The sequence below is a fragment of the Hemibagrus wyckioides genome, linkage group LG06 (assembly GCF_019097595.1).
Source record: "Hemibagrus wyckioides isolate EC202008001 linkage group LG06, SWU_Hwy_1.0, whole genome shotgun sequence".
In the NCBI taxonomy this organism is placed as follows: Eukaryota; Metazoa; Chordata; class Actinopteri; order Siluriformes; family Bagridae; genus Hemibagrus; species Hemibagrus wyckioides.
The window spans coordinates 9,275,517-9,300,237 of NC_080715.1; the positions used below are offsets into that span (position 1 = coordinate 9,275,517).

The window sequence follows — 24,721 nt, forward strand, 5'->3', positions numbered from 1 at the left end:
CTGGTTTGATCTCCATAATGCTTTTTGATTCCCTGTTCTGCCTAGCTCAGTTGGAGAATTTCCTAGCCCCTATGGTTTGACTATAGCTTTTAAAAATCCATCTGCTTGCTAACTCCACACCAGTGTTCATCTGTCCACAACTCACTAATATGAACCCAAAAAACATACATTTATGGGCCTAATCAAATAAAATCAAAATGGACCTAGAATGATCAAAACCCGACCAATTACAACAGATCAATTAATGGACAAGTTTTCAAAGATTTCATGTGAAATACGTCATGGGAAAATACATAACACTGCATTCTGAGTGTTACAGATGTGGGCAGAAGCTAGTTTCTTCCTGTAAAGAGTCATAGCAGACCAGCAGTTTGATCATTTTCCTTTCAGAGCTGGTTTGTTCTTATAAAACCTACACTGTATGTAGGATATGTCATCAGTTCTGCACAACAGTGGAACAGTTTTTGAAAACAAGAAACAGCATGTTCTAGCTGCTGGTTCTCACAAAGAAACAGTCATGATTAAACTGGAAACATCTTCAGGACATAACCACTGGAAGGGAGGCTGGAAGCAGCAATGGCTGTTCTTCTGAAAATGCTTGCATGTCTCAGATTTTAAAAATCGCCATCCTACTGAGTTTAACTTTCATGATTCAGTAATGCTACTTTATAAGTTTCAGTATTAAAGACTTCAGAATTAGAGTTTCAGTATCAGTAATACAGTTTCAGTATTAATGTGCCCTCTAGAGTTAAAAAAGCACATTGTGTACGTACAAAGGGAATGCATGTTAACAAACCACTGGACAAATATAGTTTGTGTTCCTGGGTATGATTCAGCTCAACGTCACACCTGACTGACCCAGTAATGGACAGTTATGGATGTCTCTGATCAACTGGAGTTCATTGGGTCCATTATTTAACCAGTCTTTCTAACCACTCAGTGCTCTCTATTACCAACAAGGTTGGTCCAAGTCTATGTTTTTCAGACACTTTAATGTATGTCCTTTTGTTTGACCTTTATTTTGAGTCATTTATCAGATGCTCTTATCCATCACATCCTGAGTACAGCCACATTATACTCCTTTTGTACGGCCTTAAAAAGAGTGTTTTCAGTCTTCCCAAAATGGAGACATACCACTCATGTCTGGCAAAGATATACTTTTCGTGTCTTTTAGGAGAGCGGAACATTTGTGGGAGCTGATCCACTGTTTGTTCATGTCTGTTCTTTATTTGCAAGCAAAACCGTTACACAATGATGTCATCTCATTTTAATACCGCACCCTTTCTGAATAGAGAGTTTGGAAAGAGTGGTGGCACAGAGACAGAGAGGGTGGAGTAGGGAAACGGTTACAGAGCTACATGGCCATTACAGGTCTTCATGACACACTGCCCAGTAAGTTGGGAGATTAACCCTCGTGTAGGACAAGAAAAGCATGGTGAATGGGTACAAAAGGCTTGTTTCTTCTGATCAGGATTGCAGAGCATGCTGACAGACTCCATAAAAAACAGAACAGCTGCTGCCAGAAGAGAATAAATCAGGGGAAGAAAAAATACGAGTGCACACACTCTCCACAGTGTCCCAAACTGAGTCAGAATGTCGTCAATCCTCCAGCTGGAGGCCATTTCTCAGGCCATGCAGCAGGACTGTGTTTGAATTTGGGGGTTTGGTTCAGAAAGACAACAGAGGGCATGCGGCCAAAAAGCAGGCGATTAATGAGACGCTATCTTTCGGCTGGTATTTCCTTCTTTCCAGCCTGTTTAATTGAGCACTTTTTTTATTCTGTCCTCCCTTAAACTCTATCCAAGTTAACTGGTATGCTTTTAATCTCTTGCATTTTCTTATAGCCCTTATCCTTTCTCTTTTGTCTCATTGTCTCATTTTTCAGCAGCACTCTACCGTCTACTTTCTACCAACCCTCCCTATATCTGTCTCTCTCCCATGTTATTTCTTCTCACTTTTTTTTTCTCTGGGATCTGTTCCAGGGCTTGTGGAGGTTGGGGTCTTGCTGTGAGCTCTCCAGACAGCGGTTTTCTCAGGAGGGACTCACGTTTGGAGAATGCCTCGCTAATGGCTGTGTTTGCAGAAGGAAGTGTGCTTATTTCGAGACCCACATTTCCCACCATGCCCTTTTTCTTTACACTGCGAATCATACAAGAGCCAAGGACTTCTCTGTTAAACAGCTCTTGCTCCATTGTAAATTTGTGAATGCCTGAAGCATCACTGTTATTCCCTGAGTAATCATCCACGCCTGTTTAGCTGCATATTATGTTAATGTAATTAATCAGACGTTGAGATGTTTCCTGGTAGCTTTGAATTAATCAGAAATTTTTATTTAGAAAAATAGAGTTTGTAGCTGTAAAACCTTTCCGTTCTTGCCTGTTTACCTTTTCTCCAGACCTCCATCTCTCACTATCAGGAAAAGCAATCTGAGCAGAAATACACTGCCTTTTTTTTTTCATTAGGCAATTTACCTCCATCTGCTCATCCCAAGCTCTCTCCCTCTCATTATGGGGCTCTTTCAAGGCAAATGGACAGGACCGGCCGGACAAAATCAGGACCATAAAACACCAGCACAAAGCCAATGACAGGACAAGCGTGCTGCTATAAAAAAACTAGAGAGAAGGAGTGTGACAAGGAGAGATAAAAGTGACAGGTGGTCAAAGAGTGGGGCTAGAAGCGTGGAGGAGGGACAATTCATAGAAAACTCATTTACATACAGTGAGAACATGACAGAGATCAAGTTGAGTAAACAGAGTGTGAGGAAGAGAACGTATGTACAGAGAGAGAGACAGAGCTAGATAGATAGATAGATAGATAGATAGATAGATAGATAGATAGATAGATAGATAGATAGATAGATAGATAGATAGATAGATAGACTGAGAAGTTAGAGCTAGGTATACAGATAGATAGATAGATAGATAGATAGATAGATAGATAGATAGATAGATAGATAGATAGATAGATAGATAGATAGATAGATAAACTGAGAAGTTAGAGCTAGGTATACAGATAGATAGATAGATAGATAGATAGATAGATAGATAGATAGATAGATAGATAGATAGATAGATAGATAGATAGATAGATAGATAGATAGATAGATAGATAGATAGATAGATAGATTCTTTCTACACCAGAAGCTGTATAACCTCAGGACACATGAACCATCCAAACAGCCCTGCATATAAAATTATTCAGATGTTGCACTGAATATAAAATGCATTTGCTTTATTCCTCAGAGTCTAATTTCTGCTAATCTATTCCTTTTTCTCATACCCTTTTCTTCTTTCACACTCTTATCCTTGAACAATTTTTAAGGTTGCCATGAGAACCATGTTTGAGCGAAACCAAATAAAAATATTCTGATTAATTCTCTTAGGCCCAAAAGCTAAATTTTTTCTTTTCAGAACAAAGTGTCTTAAAATGGCCTTGGGCTTTTAATATAGGCTAAAAACCAACAACACAGATGCAGACCTGAACCGTGTATACAGCTCTCACTATCTCAGCAGTATCCTAAAATGAAAATCGACCAGCTGACTGAGTCTTTTAAAAACCCTGTCAGAAAAAGTCCCTTTCTCAAGTCCACATGGCATCCTACACCTTTCCTGAAAGCCCACTCATTACAGAACTATCGTGTTCATAAGCACCCAGCACTTGAGACACAGCAAATGTCTTAATTTCACACTTATGACCACCACTGTGCTCCCCTCTAGGAGAACAGCTTATATAATGAAGCAGTGTCCTGTAACAGAGGGCATCATCACCTCCAGCCTGACCTGAACCCTGTCCAACTGCTATAACAGCAAACAGCCTGAGGGAACCGAGCCTTTCTCTTGCCTGAGCATCTTCCTCAACAGATTAACAGTACACAAATTCTGCAAAACAAAACAGCAGTACAATGTGAAAGACCTTTAATAAACCCATTGTGTCCTATTTATGATGTATACTGTAATGTAATAAAATAGTAATAACACATACGATTTTATATATTTATTTATTTTTTAAATAACAAAAAAACCTAAAAGCAGAAAATCATTCTAAAAATGAGCTGCTTCTCAGACATTATGGCCAAAATAACAGAAACCCATGAGCCTTTTGCATAAAAAAAAAAAATGCATTTAAAGCTTTATTTATGTATCGTGTTCATCATGTCCAAGTCTTTTCTTTAATAAATAAGTCAATTAATAAAACAAATAAATTATAATAGCATTATTGAACCTTGCACTGACTAATGCAATGTATATGTATATTAACATATAATGTATATTGCTATAAAGCATTATGACATATCATTAAAATACATTCATTAAGCTACACTATGAATACAGATAATAATGGATTTACTTTTACTAAAAATAAATACAAATGTATTATCAGCATTGTTAATAGTGTAAGCATATCCTTACCCTTTATGCTGTATATATAATGTATTCCAATAATATACTGTATTAACCAGATGTTCTCTATGAATATGTGAATCAGATCATGACACTTGACAACCAACTTCCTGTTTTGTTATTCATTTCATAGATATATATTGTCATTCTATATTTGTAATGCATTTTTGCAATTATTTATAGGTGTCGGTGAAAGAGCTTGTGTGTGTTTTGAGTTAGAGTATTGAGAGAGGTTTTGGTTGTTAAAGGTGGCTCAGAGGGATAAATATATATTTGTACTTATTAAACATCTGTCTAAAATTGTGTCTCAGACCTCCTGAAGTGGTTTGCTTAATCAGACTGAAGTGTGTCTTGGGTGGATTTCCCAGCTTTCCTCTGTGGGTGGAGGATGTAATCGTGCTACTCAAGATGCATTACACAGGCAGGTGTAAACTGGGTTAAAATGTCTCGGAAGGCTCAGAGGGAATTTTGGTGCATTTCATATTTGAGCCCATGTGATGCTTCCTGTGTCTCCAGACTAAGGTTAATTGTCAGAGAGTGTCCTAGGAGCTTGTACACCCTGAACACAGCGGGTCATTACTCATCACGAGAGCTGAACCTGAGCAGAATCAGAGCACACTGACCTCAAGGGAGGGGCTATTTCTCTCTCTTTCTCCACATCTATCTCTTCTTCTCTCTTTAATTCCTTCTATTTTCTCTCATCCACTGCTCCATTCCGTCACCTAATTTCTTCCTGTATCTGTAGCATCCCTCATTTCTAACTCCTTCTTTTCTCCTTATGTCCGTCTCTTTGTCTCTTACACTCTGTGGAAAAGACTATTTTTGGTAGGGGCATGAGTAAGTATGGAATAGATGACTATTTCTCTCTCTCTTTCTCTCTCTTCCTCTCACACACACAGTCCCCCACCTCTCTCTTTCTCTCTCTCTCTCTCTCTCTCTCTCTCTCTCTCTCTCTCACACACACACACACACATTCACTATCTCAAGTTGAAATTTAATAACACAATTGTATTAGCTGCCCTCCATATCATTCATTAGGGAATGACATCCTAGTAAAAAAAATGACAGCCATGCACATTTTTCTCCCACAGTCTCTCTCTCTCTCTCTCTCTCTCTCTCTCTCTCCATGTTTGTGAACCATCCTGACAAACAAAATGTCCTGACTATGTAGAAAAAACAGAAAAAAAACAAGAGTAACCTACCTTGTCAGGACGAGAAAGATAGCCCTGACAGCATAAAGTGCTTTTCATACAAGATACATCTTTTTATTTCCAGAACTGAATGCGGAAAAAAACAACATTTTTTGTATTTTCTGAGGTTAAGGTAAGGGTATGATTTAGGATTAGGTGTATAAATGTATTATTATACACATACTAGATAGATTTATACATATGTAGAAATCTTTGAACAGTCCATTATCCATATAATTGAAGGCTATTTAATGATTCCAGATGTCTTTTTGTCTTGCCAAACACAAAAATTCTTCACCTGGACAACAGACATCAAATCGTAGCATCCACTAAGCATCCAATAATGTAGTGTCCACTACAATCTTCTGCATTTAGCTGATGAATAAATGTAGTCATTATTAATGCTTGTCTATAATTGTAGTCTAAAGTGGTGTTTTCTGCTAGTATAGTTTAAAAAATGATTCTGGGTGGTTTAGACATGTATTACTTGTTAGTAACATTTGCCTCAAAGCTCTAAAAGACCCAAAGCAACAAATGTTGGACTCCAAATATCTCTTGACTAATTGACTGCTTTTGGAGTAACAAGGAATCTGTCAACATTTTATTTTCAGATGAAACATTTCTTTTATTTAGCTACATATTGTAACACTGCATGCTTTGGTAATTGATTAAATAAAGAGAACATATAACAATGGCAAACTCTCTGCTTAATTTGTGTGACTCACCAGCCACCAGAACAGTATTAAGTTCCTGGAATGGTGTTTGGACACAGTTTGGACACAAGTGTATTGCTCTTAGATTTCTGTCTTTCCCAATACTGACTGGTCTTTCCCAATACTTACTGGATTTTCCTCAATACTGACTGCTTTTTCTTTGGTCGTTCCCAATACTGACATTTTTTTTTCTCAATACTGACTGTTTTTTTCCCAGTACTGACTGGTCATTCTCAATACTGACTGGTCTTTACCAATACTTACTGATCATTCTCAGTACTGACAGATCTTTCCTAATGCTGATGGGTCATACTCAGTACTGACTGGTCTTGCACAATACTGACTGGTCATTCTAAATACTGACTGGTCTTTACCAATACTTACTGATCATTCTCAGTACTGACAGATCTTTCCTAATGCTGATGGGTCATACTCAATACTGACTGGTCTTGCACAATACTGACTGGTCATTCTAAATACTGACTGGTCTTTCACAATACTGACTGGTCCTTCACAATACTGAATGTTTTTTCACAATATTGATTGTTTTTTCTCAGTACTGATTGATTTTTCCCAAAACTGATTGGTTTTCCACTGTTTTTTTCTCAGTACTGACTGGTCATTTTCAAAACTTACTGGTCTTTCTCAATACTGATTGGTCTTTCCCAAGACTGAATGTTTTTCCCAAAACTGATTGGTTTTTCCCCAAACTGATTGTTTTTTTTTTTTTGCAGTTTTTTTCCCCAGTACTGACTGGTCTTTCCCAATACTGACCAGTCATTCTCAATACTAACTGTTTGTTCCCAAAACTAACTGATCATTCCCAATACTGACTTTTTTTTTCACAATACTGATGTGTGGGTATTTGTGTGTGTGTGGAAAAGCTGCAGGGCATTTAAGCTCACAGAGCGGAAAACAATACTCTTTAATTTGGGCCGACACCCTTTCAGAGCATGTAACCAACCTATCATTCCTTAGCATCTTAGGGAGATAGGAATCTCACCATGTACTGGCCAAGACAGAGCAGAGAGAACTCCGGGAAACTCTGGGGGAAGGGGTTAAACGCATTGTAGCATGTGTGCAAATACTACAGACAAACATTTCAACAATTTTGAAGACTAGGACACTATCTAGATTTAGAATCATGAAGTGGGTGTGGTCTAAATCTGAAGAAGATTTCTTTGTTTCTTCAAATTTAGTTCAAAATATAAACCAACTAGTTTGTTTTGCAAAAGTTTCATATCTTTACCATTTTCCCATGTCTGTATGAAAGTGAAAACCTCACACAACCTCTAATCTCCAACATGTTAACCTGTAAAGCCATCCACTAAACTTTCTTTAAAAAAGAAGAAGAAGAAAAAGACAAAATAGCAGTCCGCCTCTGATTTCTATCTGTATCTGTACACATTACTTGTTAATTCTGAATAATAAACTTGCATTCACGTACATCTCCAATATCCTCTAATCATGTAGGTCTTAAAATTAGTCATGTACTGTCCAACGTGATCACAGAAACACCACAGATGCCTTACAGAAAAGATTTAAAAACTGCAGAAATATCCCTTTCAAACTTTCCTTCCACCATCCTTCACCCTTCATGCATGAAATCTGGTGAATGAGCCTCAAGCCTCTTGAAATGTGCTTAATCTTGCACGGTATAGCGTTTAGATCTGATTCTCATGACTATAAATTACAAAATGGCTTTGTTATATATAATCAGTGCATTTTTCAGCATGAAACGTCACTTATACAGGCATGAAAATACAAAAAAAAAACATTTATACAGATTATGATGATTTAACCCAGCCACACTGAGGAAGACAAAAAAGAGCTGGGAAGAGACACTGCAGAGAGAAAACTCAAAGCTGTAGGATTAAGACACATTCCTTCTGTGACTAAACCACACCTAGTGTGAGTCGGAGTGCGAGTCTTTATGCTTTATTTCTGTTTCTGCATCTGAGTGATAAAATCAGACACAACTCATCAACAATCCTGACTTCTAGACTTTACACTCAGCAGCTCTGTCTGTCTTTTATCCTGTTTTCCCAATATAGATGCACAAAGATGCAAGCACACAAATTCTGTCATCATCATCATCATCATCCTACTTATTGGCATCAGCATCAAAAGCACACGGCGGCTCCCTGTGTACACATCTGAGTTGTGTCCTGATAAGATTTTAAGCACATGTACACTTGTGAAATGCGTCTCTGGAAAACCAGACTTCTGCATCAGACGTGTTATGCAAATCATCCCATAACTCTTGATCATCAGATTTTAGCAGTGTGCCACATTATTAGTCGTTTTATGCAAAAGATGATGATGATGCTGTCACAGGTCTTGTGATTTTAAGTTCCTCTAAAGCCGGCAACTTCAGCAAGGCTGGATCTGTGTGTTTTGATGTAACATATTTTAGGTCATTCGTGCATGCTGGCTAGTAGGATTATATCCGGATTAGGAAGTATTTAATTAAAAATGTACAAGGATCCAGGATATACCCTGTGCTAAGTTTCAACCAAAGATACTTGCAATATACAATATCACAAAGCATGAAGATGCCTGGAGAAAATGTTGTTCTGATATTTTAATTTATAACAGGTAGTTGTCATGAGGTTACGGGATTTTACATGTCATGTGATGGACAGGGTTTCGATCCAGTTTCACTCCAGATGTAAATATCTGTGGTCAAAATCTTATCAGGATACAATCCAAATACAAATCCTATTAAGCAAGCAGGTTCAGACAGAAAGTGTTTAAGCATTTGTGTTCATATCTGTTTAAGGAATGAAAAAAATCAGCAACTGGGTGATATAATGCAGCAAAAAAAAGTGTAGTTATTGTTATCACCTCAAAAAGTACTTTATTGCTCTTACAATACAACGATTTGCCAATCATTACAAGCTTTAAATGAATTAATGAACATGTCATACATTATCCATTTTAAGTTAAGTAGCAGAATCTATGGGAAACAAGTTAGCTCCCATTATCACTTACATTATAGCAATTATTAACAGTTCCTTCACTCTATTCTGTTCTCTATTACATTTAATAAGGCATATCACATTAATGCAAAGTTTTCTGTCCTGACGACTCTCCCATGAGGGAAAACATAATGAATGTTAATCCTAAGCTGTGTTCCTTGCCACTGTCACCTCTGGCTTGCTCATTAAGGATAAATTTCATTCTTATTTATACTGTATATATATATATATATATATATATATATATATTTATATCAGGACTTTCTTTAAAACTGCTTTGTGACACTTTGTGCACTTTTTGAAGGTGTTATATAAATAAAACTGAATTGAACGGAGACTTATAAAGTGCTGACACTGCAGACATCTTGCATAAATGTGAAATAAACATCTCTTCTCCACACAAAAACTGTGCCTTTAAATATTAATTGTTAGGTATATAAACAATAGTTATATAAGTATGAGCCAAATGACCTTAAAGCCTTAAAGTGGCACAAGTTAAGCGTTAGAACACTTGCAGTGAATAAAACAGAGATCTTCCTAAGGGATGAATGTTTGACAACTTAAACTTTAAGCGTAAGCATTTTTATTCAATGTTTAAATACTTCTATAAAGCTGCTTTGAGACAATGTCCATTCTTGAAAGTGCTATACAAATAAATTGAATTGAATAGATCTTTTGTGAAAACAAATCTAAATTGATGATTTTGACCTAGGTAATACATGAGCATTAAAGAAGTAGGTGATTTTTTTTTTAAAGAAAGCACGGATAAATAACTCCATTCATCCATCCATCTATTAATTTTCTATAATGCTTACTCTACAGGGGACTTGGAAGGGGGAAATGTAGCTTGGTGGTTAAGTACTGATCAGAAGGTTGTGAGTTTGAATCCCAGGTCCACCAAGCTGCCATGGGCTCCTGAGCAAGGCCCTTAACCCACAACTGCTCAGTTTTATAAAATGAGATAAATTGTAAGTCGCTCTAATAGCGTCTGCCAAATGCCAGAAATGCAAATGTAAATGACACCCTGAACAAGATGCCAACGCATCACAGGGCACAATCATACACCCACACACACACACACAAATCGATTCACACACTACATACAATTCAGAGATGTCAATTAGCCTACGTGTCTTTGGACTGGGAGGAAAACCCAGAAGCACTGGGAGAACGTACAAACTCATACATTTTGGAGGTGGGAAACAAAGCGTGCAACAAATAAAAACAATTAAAACGCATTGATATAAACCCGTGATTGGACAGCTGCCAGTACTGTATTGTCAGAGCTGCTGTTAGAAAATCATTGAACACCTTCTGTCCAATCAGAATAGTGCATTTAATAAGAATGAGTGCTGCTAAATAAATGCATTTCAACCTGCATTTTATGTAAATAAATACATACACAGATACACATAAACTGATACACATCACGCCCGTTTATTCATCAGACCTGGATGAAGTTTTTAAAAAATTAAATGAATAAATAAAAATAAGATTTTAAACCACATATAGCTTGTAATTAAGGGGTTTGCCTATAGATCAGTTTCATTAAGTCAATGGTGTGCCTACTGTATATACTGTAGACAGTGAGCGAATTCCTCACTGCACTGGCATTGATAGGGTTAAATCTAAAGAATCCAGGGTTCACAGAGAGGAGCTGAGGGGAAAAAAAGCACAGCGACTCTTGGAAGTTCGAGTTGAAATGAAAGATGTTTTTTTCTCATTCCTGGATGTGTCCTTACTATCAAGCCTTAATCATTCTAATAAGAAATAATGAATTTTTTTTTTTTGCATATTAAATGACTTACCTGAGCATGACAGCAAACTGCAGCCAGCAGAACAACAGCTGCAAGTCTTCGGAACATCTGTACAGGAGGGAGAGGAGGATGGAAGAGAAAGAAAGAGAGGGAATAAAGCGAGAAAGAAAATGGGTAAAATTCTCAATAATTAAAACCAAGTGTCGTGACTAAGGAGAATACATGCATAATAGGTTTAGGAAGAATGTAAAGCGTTCCTGGTTAAGACTGCTCACCTTTCTTGTTTGTTTGTTTGTTTGTTTGTTTGTGAGCAGCTCCGGTTATGGAGGAAAGAGAAAAGCTCCGCTTCACGCGCTGCTCTACACACCGAGTGGACAGGAAATTCGGCTCGCGCTCAGGAATCCGGACGAGGCGTTAAGCCCCGCCCCTTCGTCACGTGACAATTAAAATGATCCGCTGACAATTAAAATGATCGCTTTTAATGCAAGCTTATTTATTTATTAATGTTTTATTTTAACTGTATAAGTTTACAATTATTAAGTTAGAGTCCATTCTAACATGGGCTTGCTTGTATATAACGTGTTATAAATCTGTATAATCTGTGTTAGTTTTGCTGTAGAAAAGAAATTAATAATAATAATAATAATAATAACAACAACAACAACAACAACAACCACAATAATAATAATAATAATAATAATAATAATAATAATAATAAAGTGTGTTCAATAAATTTGAATGTAAAATTCACTGGTATAAATAACAGTGCTGTGCATATAGATATACACATAAATTAAAAATATGCTAGATATAAGATGTACCTATAAAATAGATATAATAGACATAATGGATATACATAGACTAGATAGACTAGATATAATAGAATAGATATATGAATATACTTGTATATATTCACAGAAAGGGTCGCCACATTTATATGAGGTATAATTATCTGCTGAATAAAGGTGTTTTCATGAAGCATTGTGTAACAGAGGCAAATTGTATGCTGCGATAGACCCGGTATGGTCAGCTACTTGCTTTAAAGTGAACAGTGTATCTTATAGATTCAGTGTGAGGGGAAGGTGAAGGTGAGAGTTGATGAGTGTGAAAGCCTGGGGCTACAGTCTGTCCCGGAGTCTGCTTTTCAAAATGGTGCCAACAGTGGCAGAGACTTTGTTCGCTCCAAACATGATCACTGCTCTCTTGTATACTATACTGAACAGCAACATCACGTAGTATTTCTGTTTACATTTAATTATTTATCCAGAGAGACATACAATTGAGCTGGAATCAGTAGTCCAAGCCAAAACCACTGCCACCTATTATCTAGTGTACTAAGTTCCTAACTCAACCCTATTTTTGTTTTCCTCGGCCTAACACAACAAAACTTATTCAGCAAATCATCTGACAGACCTTTATGAGTTAGAACAGGAAATACTGTATGTTAAAATGTTCATGGGGGACATTGCCTTGCTGGAAAATACCACTGCCAAAGTGGCACAAAGGACAAAACTATTCAGAGTTGGACAAATACTGCAGTGATGGTGCTAGATAGACTAGACATTTTTACTATGCTTATTTGATATATTTCTCTCCTTTTTCTTTTCATCCTCTCCTTTAGTACAAGTGGACGGTTTGTGGCATCTATTTGTACATAGTTCCTTTAAACTGTGAATTATGATATGTCCTTGATGTGAAACTAATCTTGAATAAAAATGTTGATCTTAAACAAAATGTTCATGGGGTACTTGATAACCAGAAGTTGGAACTTGTAGTCTGAGGTATTTGAAATGAAAGGCATGTTTGGTTATTTCTGTGGAGAAATTTGACTAAAAAGCTTTAAATGCAGCTGAATTCACTGATCAGACTGTTCTAAGAGATATCTGTGCATGGCCTAATATTTTTACATTTACATTCATATTCAGTTTCATCTGATGCTTGACAATACTGGGATTCAAACTCACAACTTCTATAAGTAATAAATAGCGGATAAAAATAGGTTGAATAATTAACAAAAAAATCCTTGATTTATTAGTTTATAGCTGTATAGCACATAACTAGTTATTAGTGATTTGTGTATTAGCGATGTTCTTGCAGTATAAAAAAAAAATGCTTACACATATCCTAAATACCACATATACTGTACAGACACGCTCAGACAGGAAGTATTTATAACTGATGCAGTAGAGCATTAGCAGAAAGTCTAGCACAAAGCTCCTGTGAGTAACTGAGTAAAATGATGTTCGAGTCTCTTTATGGATTATAATAAGAAAAGGTAAACATCAGGGCACAGTACGTGTTGTAATTAAATTTGACTGTGATAAGTAAATGCAAATGTGACCCACTGTCTCCTTATTCCAAAAAGCAAAACAGCACAAAATGCTTGAAGCAATAAAGTATGTTTAAAATGCAAATACAGGCTCTGTTGCAGCTGGTGCTTTTTTTTATCTCATAATCAAATGAAACATTCGGAAATACTGAATTTTGATTTGTTTTTGGGGAAGTGCAGGGTGGTGAGGGAGAAAATACCCTACAATGAATGATGATTAAATATGCAAATGTATCTCAAATACAACAAAAGTAATGAATAATCAATGTGCACTTATGAAATCGCACCTCATACAAGATTCACTATTAGCAAGAGGTTTAGTAGAGTGTTGCGGTGCACTGATTAGTCTCGCATCTTACTCTGATTAACACAAATAAATAAATAAACTTATCTTAGCAGTTTCATCTGGTGCACGCGCACACACACACACACACACACACACACACACACAGGATACACGCATTAATCATATCATGGCTTAAGGCTAAAGCCTGCATCCATGAAATATTCTCTATTGTTTTATTTTGCAGCTTTTCAGGAGGCAAGTGCAGCTGTTCCAGCATTTCCTACAACACAGGAGTTTTAATGCAGTAAGAGTTTTTCTTCGACTGTTAAATAAATCCCACTGACCCCCTCAGTATTCAAATGTTGTATGGAAATAATCCAACTATTTCTCTATTAGGCTCATTATTCAAATGGAACGTTATATTTTGGTTATTTATTTATTTATTTATTTATTTATTTATTTATTTATTTATTTATTTATTTATTTATTTATTTATTTTTAGCGCTACAGCGTTTTATATTCCTGACCTTTTCTTCCACAGAACACAAGACGTCCATGTTGACGTTATTTATAGGACAACCTCAAGATGCCTCAAGATACTTTATGTATTGTTTTGTGCTTGTCTTTGGTTCACTGGCATTTATACTAAGACTATGTCTCAATCTCAGACACTTAAATACTGAATGATACTGTTTAAGTTTTGTCTTAATAGAGATTTTTTAAAAACAGAAGTCCTGTCTTTTGCATGCGCTCTAGAATTTACTGAATTTGGCAGATGCAGTAGAAAACAGGTTACACCTAAGCACAATGAGCAAATGAAGGTAACTACTTTGCCTCAAAAAGGATTGAATGATTTTCTGTCTGCATCTTGACTCAGACTCAGTCAAGATTTGATCTCAACCCCCTTATGACTCTGTCTTGACTCGATCTCCTCTAGCCCATGTTTTTGACATCGATGGTCATGACTGCAGCCCTGGTTTGAGTTAGTAAGCTTTAAATAAAACCCATTTAATTTAAGTGGCCAGTCAACACATTGTCAAATTTAAAAATACAGAAATATATAACAAAATGCATAATAATATACTTCTGGGATGCTTGATTATGATTTCTACTGCTGTAACGACACTGAAAAATTAATTAAACACTTCATTCGAGAGCTCCTGTATTACAGAAGAATGTTCACACGATATGCTCAGGAGTATTGAGCATCTGATTAATAAAACTATTTCCCTGTCTGACCACATTAATGCCCTTCATTCAAGAATATTGATTTGTGCTAAACATCAGCTGTGTATTGAGCTTTGGGCGTAATCTCATTTTTCAAGGCTCCAGTTGATTACTGCATGCCAGATTTAATCTCAATAAATTCACGCTCTATAACAAATGCAGACAGAATGCTTTGGCCCAGACACGTGCATTCTGCGTGTTTAAAAAAAGACCAAGCCAAAGGGGAAATGTAAACCCTGTGGCCTTCTACTTATCTCTTTATCTGTAAAGACAGAGATTAGGGTTGACTGATCAGTCAATTCTAAAATAACTCCAGCAGAATAGTTTAGGGTTAACAGCCCATAGATAAGCATCTTACAAAGCATTTGAGTCGATAAACACCGCCATTTGTTAACTCTCTCCCAGGAAAAAAGTGCAGTGATGTTGGCAGAGATGGACCTTCTGTTTTTCACACTTTATCTCTGCCTGCCATGCTGCACACACACCAGGCTGTCAGGCAGGTAGGGAGAGGAAATGGAGGCGGTTTTGGTTAAAAAAGAACCAAGATAAAAAAGATGGACTGGGTGGAGAGCAGCAGGGAGTAGAGAGAGAGAACACATGTACAGAAAGAAACAGGGAGAGAGATGAACATCCGGTAGTATTTTTAAACCCAGTCCCACACAAAAATCATACTCCTTGATTAGTTTGTATATATCTGTGTCTAACAATCCATAATAGCAATAATATCCCACTAAACACACTCATATCAGCATATTACACATACATACATACAAATATTTTAGATGCATGCCTTCTTGACATTTCTAAACATTGATACTTAATTTAAGAATTCAATTCTATGTACCTTTGCAATTTTTCACTGTGCTTACAGATTGATATTCTACAGTACATAGTACGATTTCTTAACAATAACGGAGCAAGGCACGGTGGCTTAGTGCTTATCATTTGCCCCTGTACAGTTACTATAGGAACGATAATGTAGTAGAACAAGCGCATTTATATAAGCTAAAAATAATATCAGAGCTGTTGTTCAGGAAAATTCAACATTGCCCTCTGAGCAATCAGAATGGAGAACTTGACAGCACTGTAGTTAAAGAAAAACCCCAAAACTAACGTGGCTAACAATCTTGCTGTAGCGTAGAGACTCATCTTATAATTTTGCATCATGAATGGCTTCACGGCTTCTAGTACCGCAGACTCGTTTTAATCGTTCCGATCTAAATCGACTGCAGCTGTAGATACATACCTCCAGGTCTAGGTGTTCAGTTGACCATGTGTGTGGAGTCTGCATGTACAGTACTCCCCTTGAAGATTCTTCTGAACATGAGATGTAGGATGATTGCCGTCTTCAAATTTAGTGTATGAACGGCAGTGTGAGTGTGTGTGTGTAATTGTGCCCTGTAATGGATTGACACCCCATCCAGGTTGTCCCCCAGCCTTGTGCCCAGAGGCCACTGGAAAAGGCTCCAGGATCTCTGTGACCCTGTGTACGATAAGCAGTACAGTAAATATTCACCAACAATTGCAATTGTTTCATTTATTAATGATTTATATATATATATATATATATATATATATATATATATATATATATATATATATATATATATATATATATATTTGATTCATTCATAAAAACTTTTAACTTTGTGGAATGCCATGAAACAAGTTCCACATTCCATTACATAACAGCTACAAACAGCTGTCCAGTCACTAGCCCTGTTGAAGGTAATAAGACAAAGAAATGTGTTACCTGAAGACTTCTTTTCATCCTGGGTCTGACTGGCTGCATCCCTACAAAACATGACAACTTGCTTATGTCAAAAAAAACTTACAGCTTTCTCTCTGACTGGGATGCAGCACTGAACCTGGAGACTCCTCTCAAAAATGGTAAAGGAATGTGTTCTCACAGAAAACATCACCACATCAACAGTTACACACCTTTTTAAATCTATAGCGCATCCACCTTATAAGCCCTATGTAAGTTGCTACCATAGAAACGTATCAGAACATGTGCACAAATATTTACCTGAGACCTGGACTACGGTTACAGAAAATTAATCAACACCATCTGACCAATCAGAATCGAGGATTCAGTAGCGCTGTGATATCAAATATCATCCATCCATTGTCTATCCATCCATATGTCTTTATTCCTAATTAGCGTTACAGGGATTTGCTGGAGCCTATCCCAGCACACATTGGGCGATTTAAAATTTTATACAAACAATTCAACAAATGTCAATAATATATTAGAATTGAACTTTATTTGTGTTTTGTTGCATATATGTCACAAAAGAAAGGAAAATAAATGTTAAAACCTTAAGGCTCTAACGTATCCTTTACAAATTATATAAATCCAACACAGCCTTTTTTTAATGTTCAAATACATAAATCTATACATTTCAAGGGTTAATTAGTCCTTGTGTAATAATTGTATAAGGATTGTTTAGATATACTGTACATGTGTGTAATGAGAGATACATCTCTATGAGTCACACAGACGTGTTCTTAATTCTGGCATAAAACAATCTGATCCTTTATAAATAGTGCAGTGCAACATCTGAGTGGAAAGCATGCAATTTGTTTTTGGCAGCATCCTTCATGTTTGACAGATAGATACATAGATAAAGATACAATTTCCTCAGAAAGCCAATAATAATGGGTATATAATGAACATTTTTTCCCTGAGTACTACTGAAAATTGCTGTGAAGCTGATGTTACAAATGAGATTACGGTCATTTTATTATACGATTATATGATTTTCTGTACTGCTTCAGTTGCTTTGAAATGGATGGTTCATGTGACAACAAGCATGAAGGCAGTATACTGCATGTGTTCCATGTATTCGATTACAATACACTTAATCTTTTTAATGATAAAAAAAAATGATGTTTCATGTCACTGGCACTGATAATAAAAGAAGTTGGTTTGTCTGTTAGTGAAATATACCTCTATCTGACATTAAGGAAACATCTGCTAGCGTTAAATCACAGACACATCTGCTTTATGGAGATTATATCTAGTGATTCTGCTCACACTTACAGACTGCGAGCTACTATAAAGAGGGAGATTAGCCTTGTCTGATACCTCAAAGATTTAGGAACGTCATAGATGCAAATGTTTGGAAAAATATTTAAAAACTCTCCGCATTTTAGAAACAGGAAGTTGAATGCACGTTATTGAAAAACACATACCATAAAAGAACAATCCTCACATTATAATGATAATGATCGTAATTATAATTACGATCATTATAATTATAATCATGGTATTATCATGTACTAACAAACAACAGCAGCAATGAGAATATGCAAGAACAAGCAGTTCACATACATATATAGGTACAAAAAAAGATGCTAATTATTCCATATGCTTACAATGGTTTCATACATTTACATGGTCAGAGCTCAGTAACAGTACAAAGGAGCCGATTGTGTGTGTGAGTGTCATAGACTATAATTAATACCAGGTTTGGTAATTAAAGCCTTGACCCCTGACAAGCTGTCATCACCCACTCTGTACCTCACAGTGAACAGGTGGCTCTTAATGACTTACCTGTGGAATAACCGATTCCTCAACAAAAAAATGACCAGAAACTATAACCTTTGCCACTGTGTTTTAACTGATGGAACTGCAGACGATAAATGAATAATAATTTCTTCAAACACAAATTCATAGGATATTTGTCATGCTGTAAACAACATATTGTCGGTTGTCACAGAGGTCCTGAAATATCTAGTAGCGTAGGTTTATTAATTTACTTCTATTAATATCTGCAAAATAAACTGATTGTTTTTTCCCACACTCCAGCTTATCATGTTTTATGTTTCATGGTTTATTAGTGCACTATTGTCTGCTGGAAGATTCATATAGGGATTTTGAACAAATTGAATCTCTTAAGAATCGATGAAATGATTACTGGGCATGGTCTTTATGGACTATATGAAAAGGCATAATAAATAAAAGCACTTCTTTAGAGAATTCCAGGTTGAAACATAGCAGAAATGCATTCATTCTCAATAATGTATCCATATTTGGTAACATGTCTTATGCACAGTAAAGACCTTTTTATTTCCAGGATCAGTATATCTTATATGACATTGTATTGATTACTTGACTAATCATGACACATTGCTCCCAGTGTGTTTTATTTATCTGGCCTTGCTGTCAATAAAACTGTGACACAAAGAAATGCTTGAGATATTCAGCTAAACTGAGAGGGACAGAGGCTTGAGACTCTTTCAGAGAGGATGTGTGAAATAACCATGTTGTAAAGAGGGCTTTCAGGTAGTTTATGTAATGTTATAGAGACTGGGGTTCATTTCTTAGCTTCCTGTTTCTGTCTGTGTGGCATTTCTCATTTTCTCTGTGTGCCCATGTTGGTTGCCTTTGGGTTCTTTGGTTTCCTTCCACTTTCCAAAAGCATGCTGGTAGGAGAATTGGCCAGAATGTGTTCCTGCTTTGTGTCCTGAGTTCCTGGAATAAGCTCTGGATCCACCACAGAGTCAGTAAAGATAAGATTAAATGAATGAAAATATGTGAAATAAATCAATTGGATCAAATAAATAAATTCAATACTACAGTATATACAAATATAGTTTGATGTCCCTCGCTATACCCCACATCTAGCCCCAATACCATATTCCACATGGTAATGAGGGAGCATTTTTATTTTAATTTGTTTGAGAAAGCTGTGGGCTAAACTGCATTGATATTCCAATCAGCCAACACTGTGCTTATAGCTATGGCAATACCACTTATATTTAACATACTGAATACAAATATATGCATACACACACATCTATACACACACACATTCAATCACAGTAGCAGTGCAATTTGGAGAACACACAGTAATCAGGATGTTTTCATCCCTTTTTAGTGTTTTCCCTTCCATTTTTCATGTGGCAGAGACTTTTAGCCAAAGCAATATATGATCAAACTGAACATATGAGGCTTGAGGATATTGCTCAAGGGACAGACAGCAACAGCTTGGTGGCACAGGGATTTAGACTCACAACCTTCTGATCAGTAGGCCAGAGTCTCAACCACTGGGACACTGCTGCTCTTTCCAAGCTCTCACATGTCAGCTCTCTCAATTTAGCAGTGTTTCTGCAGTAGTGATTGAGTCAGAATAAAAAGGGGTTAATTGGCCAAACACACTTTCACATAAAAGTATATAGACTCTCTAACTGTAACAGTAATTACTAGGAAAAACTAAACGGAGAATGAGAATGATTATTTTGTCAGAATGTACATATCCTTCCTACTGGCTAAACACTCAACAGCAATCCATCCCTTTTTGGTACCACTTATTCTACATGGGGTCACAGGAACTCTGAAGTCTATCTCAGTGGACATGGATCACAAGCAAGGGGACACCGTAGAGTCTATCACAGGGCACAGTCACACACATACTACAGACAATTTAGAGATACCAGTCAGCCTACAACACGTGTCTTTGGACTGGAAGAGGAAACTGGAGTACTTGAAGGAAACCCCTGCATCACAGGAAGAACCTGCAAAGTCCATATGCACAGGGTAGAGGTAGGACTCAAACCCCAATCCTGGTGGTGTGAAACAACAAAGGACAGAACATTATGTGTGTTAAGTTTTTGTGTCATAAGTTGTTGTTATTGATTTGCAGACGATATCACACTATGAATTATATCAAATCTTTACTGGTTTCACATCGTACATCCTCAGAGCCATTTACACAGGTGACTTTTGTCCAAAACGTCCTGTTAACTCATATTTCTTACCATGGTTTAGACTTGCAGGCTTTTGCAGTGGGCCCCCTTGTGGTCTGCAAATTGAGAGGTTATGAAAGATTTTTTAAGCCTTTATTTTACCAGGGAAAGCACATATATACAAACAAGCATACAAATATCATGAAATTAAATCAAATTACAATATAATAAAATGAATAATGGGAAAAGGATCAATATCTGTACAAAACTGAATCAGGTAAAACACTTACAGCTAGATGGTTTTGTCCCCAAGCCATTTAAAATCACTTTAACAGCATCCAGTGAGATAAGCTCCTTAAGATTCAGCTCATTTTGCAATTTATTCCAGGCAGTGGGAGCAGCACATTAAATGGCGTCTTTCGCAGTTTAGTGTGCACCAGTGGAACAAACAGTAAGAAGAATTCCTAAAAGGGAAAACTGTAGCTACCTGCAGGTTTTCTACAGTTTGACGATATGAAGGAACAGACCCAGGAAAGATTTATAAATCAGGATATGCCATGGACGGTCTGTGGATGGACCATCCATGAGCTGGAGCATACAACACACGATGATGAGTGAGGGCTTTAAAATCTATTAAGATGCTGTATGCATATATATCACATCACCATAGTTCTGCACAGACATAAAAGTGACAGTAATGAGCCACTTTTTAGCCTCAAATGAGAGGCAGGACTTGATTCTAAAATAAAACTCAGTTTCACTTTCACCAGTGGCTAAACAGTGAGCACAAATCAGAGAGCATCATCAATCAACATCGCATTAGACAATGCAAAGAAACAGCACAGAATCGGCCCTGCCTGTATGAACAACATATAAAGGAAGATAGGAACAGTAGTGATAATACACACACAAGTGTTGAGTACAGCAGGTGCATTCTACATATCATGAATATAGCGCTGTTAGTAAAACTGCTGTCATTAATTGAATATAGAAGATATTTTGGTTCTGGTGTACTTTCATCTAATGCCCCTGTTGGAGGAAATTAGTGGCCAGGTTTACTACCTGTTTCCTGCCTCTAAAGGTAAACTGGCCCTAGAAACTGGTCACATTTTTTAAAAATCAACTCTGCTGAATTGACAGTGTGTCGCAGTGTGTTCCAAGCATATGTCATTTTCTGTAGGTGGCTCGAGGACAGAATCAGTGATTGCTCCTGGAGCTGGTTAGACATATACAGCTGTATGTTAGTGAAGGAAGTATGTCCTCTGCTGGACTGTTCTAGCAACACATTCAATTTTTTGCACCTTTCTTCAGCTACAAGGATATAGCAGTTCCCAGGAAATTGAGGGGCTAATTCGAATCAGTTAAATATGTCGAGTGGGGGCGGTGATGAGGGACCTGTAGTCCCTGGTCTTGCATGTACACTACCAGTCAAAAGTTTGGACACACCTTTTAATCAATGTTTTTTGTTTAGGGATTTATTTTCTACATTCTAGAACAATACTGGAGATTTCAAAACTATGAAATAACACACATGGACTTAAGTAATCCATATGTAATGACAACAAAAAACAGTCAGTTGTTAAGACACGAAGGTCAGGTGTTCTGGAATAGTTCTTGCAAGACAAGTATTGTCAAGTCCATTTGCAAAACCCATCAAGCACCATGATGAAACTGGCTCACATGAAGACCATCCCAGTAAAGCAAGACCAAAAGTGACCTCTGCTGCAGAGGAGAAGTTCATTTAGAGTGACCAGCCTCAGAAATCACCAATTAACAGCACCTCAGATTAGAGCCGTTATGAAGGCTTTACAGAGCATCAGTAGCAGACATATCTCAATATCAACTATTCAAACGAGATTATTGTGGATTTCGGCCGCCTTCAGCATTGTTTTACAATGTAGAAAGAAATAAACATTAGGAAAGACCATGGAATTAGAAGATGTGTCCAAACTTTTGACTGGTAGTGTATTCCAGTCTAGGTTTCAATGGCTGCATCAGAGTGCTAGCTGTTTAACCTCCTGTTTGAATACTGACACTAATGAAAAGACTGTGGTGGCATCAGCGCACTTCAGGAGTTTAAGATTAGGGACGTAGTCATTAAAATACAAGCAATAACAAGTAATACGGTGAACCCTGGGGCAATATGTAACATGGAGAAAAAAAATAAGTATGTTTTGACACATCACGAATTCTCAAAGTATTCCAAATCACATGGGTCAACAGTTATTGGATTGACTGTAATTAAATATGCATCTGATTTGGGCTGCATTGTATTTGACTGGTGTTTTACTGCAATTCCAGTTGTTGTCTTTGGTTCAAACTTTGTGCATTTTGTCACCTAGATGATATTATTACTTTTAACTAGAACTATACTGAAGTTAAAGGATTTTTTCCCCTGGGCAGTTTGAGTGTGGGTACAATTTAGCTTTACTGCGTTTAATTTTGCCACAATGCTGTGTGATCACCTGCTAATAGTGTGCCAGTGTGATTTAGCAATCTTTTCAATCTACCTAAAGAGATCGACGCAGCATGGATTTAGTCTTGTACACTTTCCTCAGCTTCAAAAGCTTCAGCTTTCTTGCTAATAGCATCATCAGTGGTATGGTATAAATCATCTAGTAGATCGATTACTAGCTGAGCCGAGTCTTGTTCATAATTCTGTGTTGGATTACTCATTAATATGAGTGAGCGAGAAAAGAAGCTTTTGCTTTTATGTTTCAGAGCATCAGTTTTCCATTAATGGCTGCTGTATAATCAAGCAGGAGAATTTAGTGGGTTTCACACACTGGGTTTTGGTGACACCATTGACACAACTCATTAAAAGTGAGAAAGTTGCTAATGCACTGACAAACGGACACTGGCTTGATGACCTGGCAGAATCTGGAATGGAGCAGATCTGAAAAGGAAGTGTTGAACACTGTCTAGAACAAAAAGAAATCCTAGCACAAGTCCATGGACAGTCAAGGTGTTGGAGAAGATAATGTAACCCCATGCTGTGTGCATTGCCAACAGACATATTGGCTTGATAAGGAAACTGCAGGGGTCCAGCAAGGGGTCAGTGTGAATCAGCATGAGGTCTAATTCTCACTAGTGTTTCAGTGTTCTGTTCTCAGTGATTGAAATTCCCTTCTACACTCACCGGTGCTAGATTGAGTTCTGTCTGATGTTTCTGTTTTACACTTCTATTGCATTGTAATTTTCTATATACGCATGTAGAAAACAAATCAAACACATAAGTGCACACAGTGAAAATTACCTTAACCATTACGTGACAATGAGCATGACTAATGTCTCTCTCTCTCTCTCTCTCTCCCTCTCTCTCTCTCTCTCTCTCTCTCAGATCCCAGTGATCCTGACCCTTCTGCTGTCTGGATCTGCCTGTTTCACTACTTCTGGATGAATTCATAACACTTGGAAATCACTTGCTGCTGCAGACAATGAACTGAAAAGGATACATGAGTTTACTGTGGATTTTACCACTTAGAAACCATGAAGATGGTTTTGGACAGCAATTGCCACAATCAGTTTTGCATTCAAGTCTTCATCAAAACTAGAATGAATTTTCTGATCGGTTGCAAAATTGCGCTTTTCAAGCATATAGCACACAGTTATAGAATAGAATTATTTATAATCACACTCTCTGGTGTCACCCAGATGAGGATGAGGTTCCCTTTCGAGTCTGGTTCCACTTCTATTCCTCAGTTTTTCCTCACCACTGTGACCTCTGTCTTGCTCATTAGGAATAAATATCAATTTCACATTTATATCTGGAATGTATATATTTCTGTAAAGCTGCTTTGTGACAATGTCCATTGTTATAAAATACACTATACGATAAAATTGAATTTGAATGAATATAGTATGTATCCACACACACACACACATACACACACACACACACACTTTATAGTTAAACCTTAATGAATGCTTTATGTACGCTGATGTTTGGTGACAGCTGGCTGTTTTGAATTATACTGACAGTGGTAGGATGTGTATTATTAATTCAGTCCCATTTTCATCCAGCGAGCTTTACAGATGATGGAAATGTATGAACACTGAAGCAGTGGGGAAGAGTAGTAAGAAGTACAACACAACATGTACATCTATATAAACTATATATATATATATAAACTATATTATAATC

General features: G+C 36.9%; 1 protein-coding gene across 1 annotated transcript in view; it reads right to left on the reverse strand.

The window, feature by feature from the left end:
* The window catches only part of fstl1b (follistatin-like 1b), a 61,190-nt gene extending 49,744 nt beyond the window's left edge, over positions 1-11,446 (reverse strand). Inside the window, exons 1-2 of the mRNA XM_058393288.1 lie at positions 11,317-11,446; positions 11,093-11,149 (exon numbers count right to left, since the gene is read on the reverse strand). Of these exons, the coding sequence (XP_058249271.1) occupies positions 11,093-11,149 (57 nt within the window). The 5' untranslated portion in view covers positions 11,317-11,446. The remainder of the gene's footprint in view (positions 1-11,092; positions 11,150-11,316) is intronic.
* Between the last annotated feature and the right edge of the window lie 13,275 nt (positions 11,447-24,721).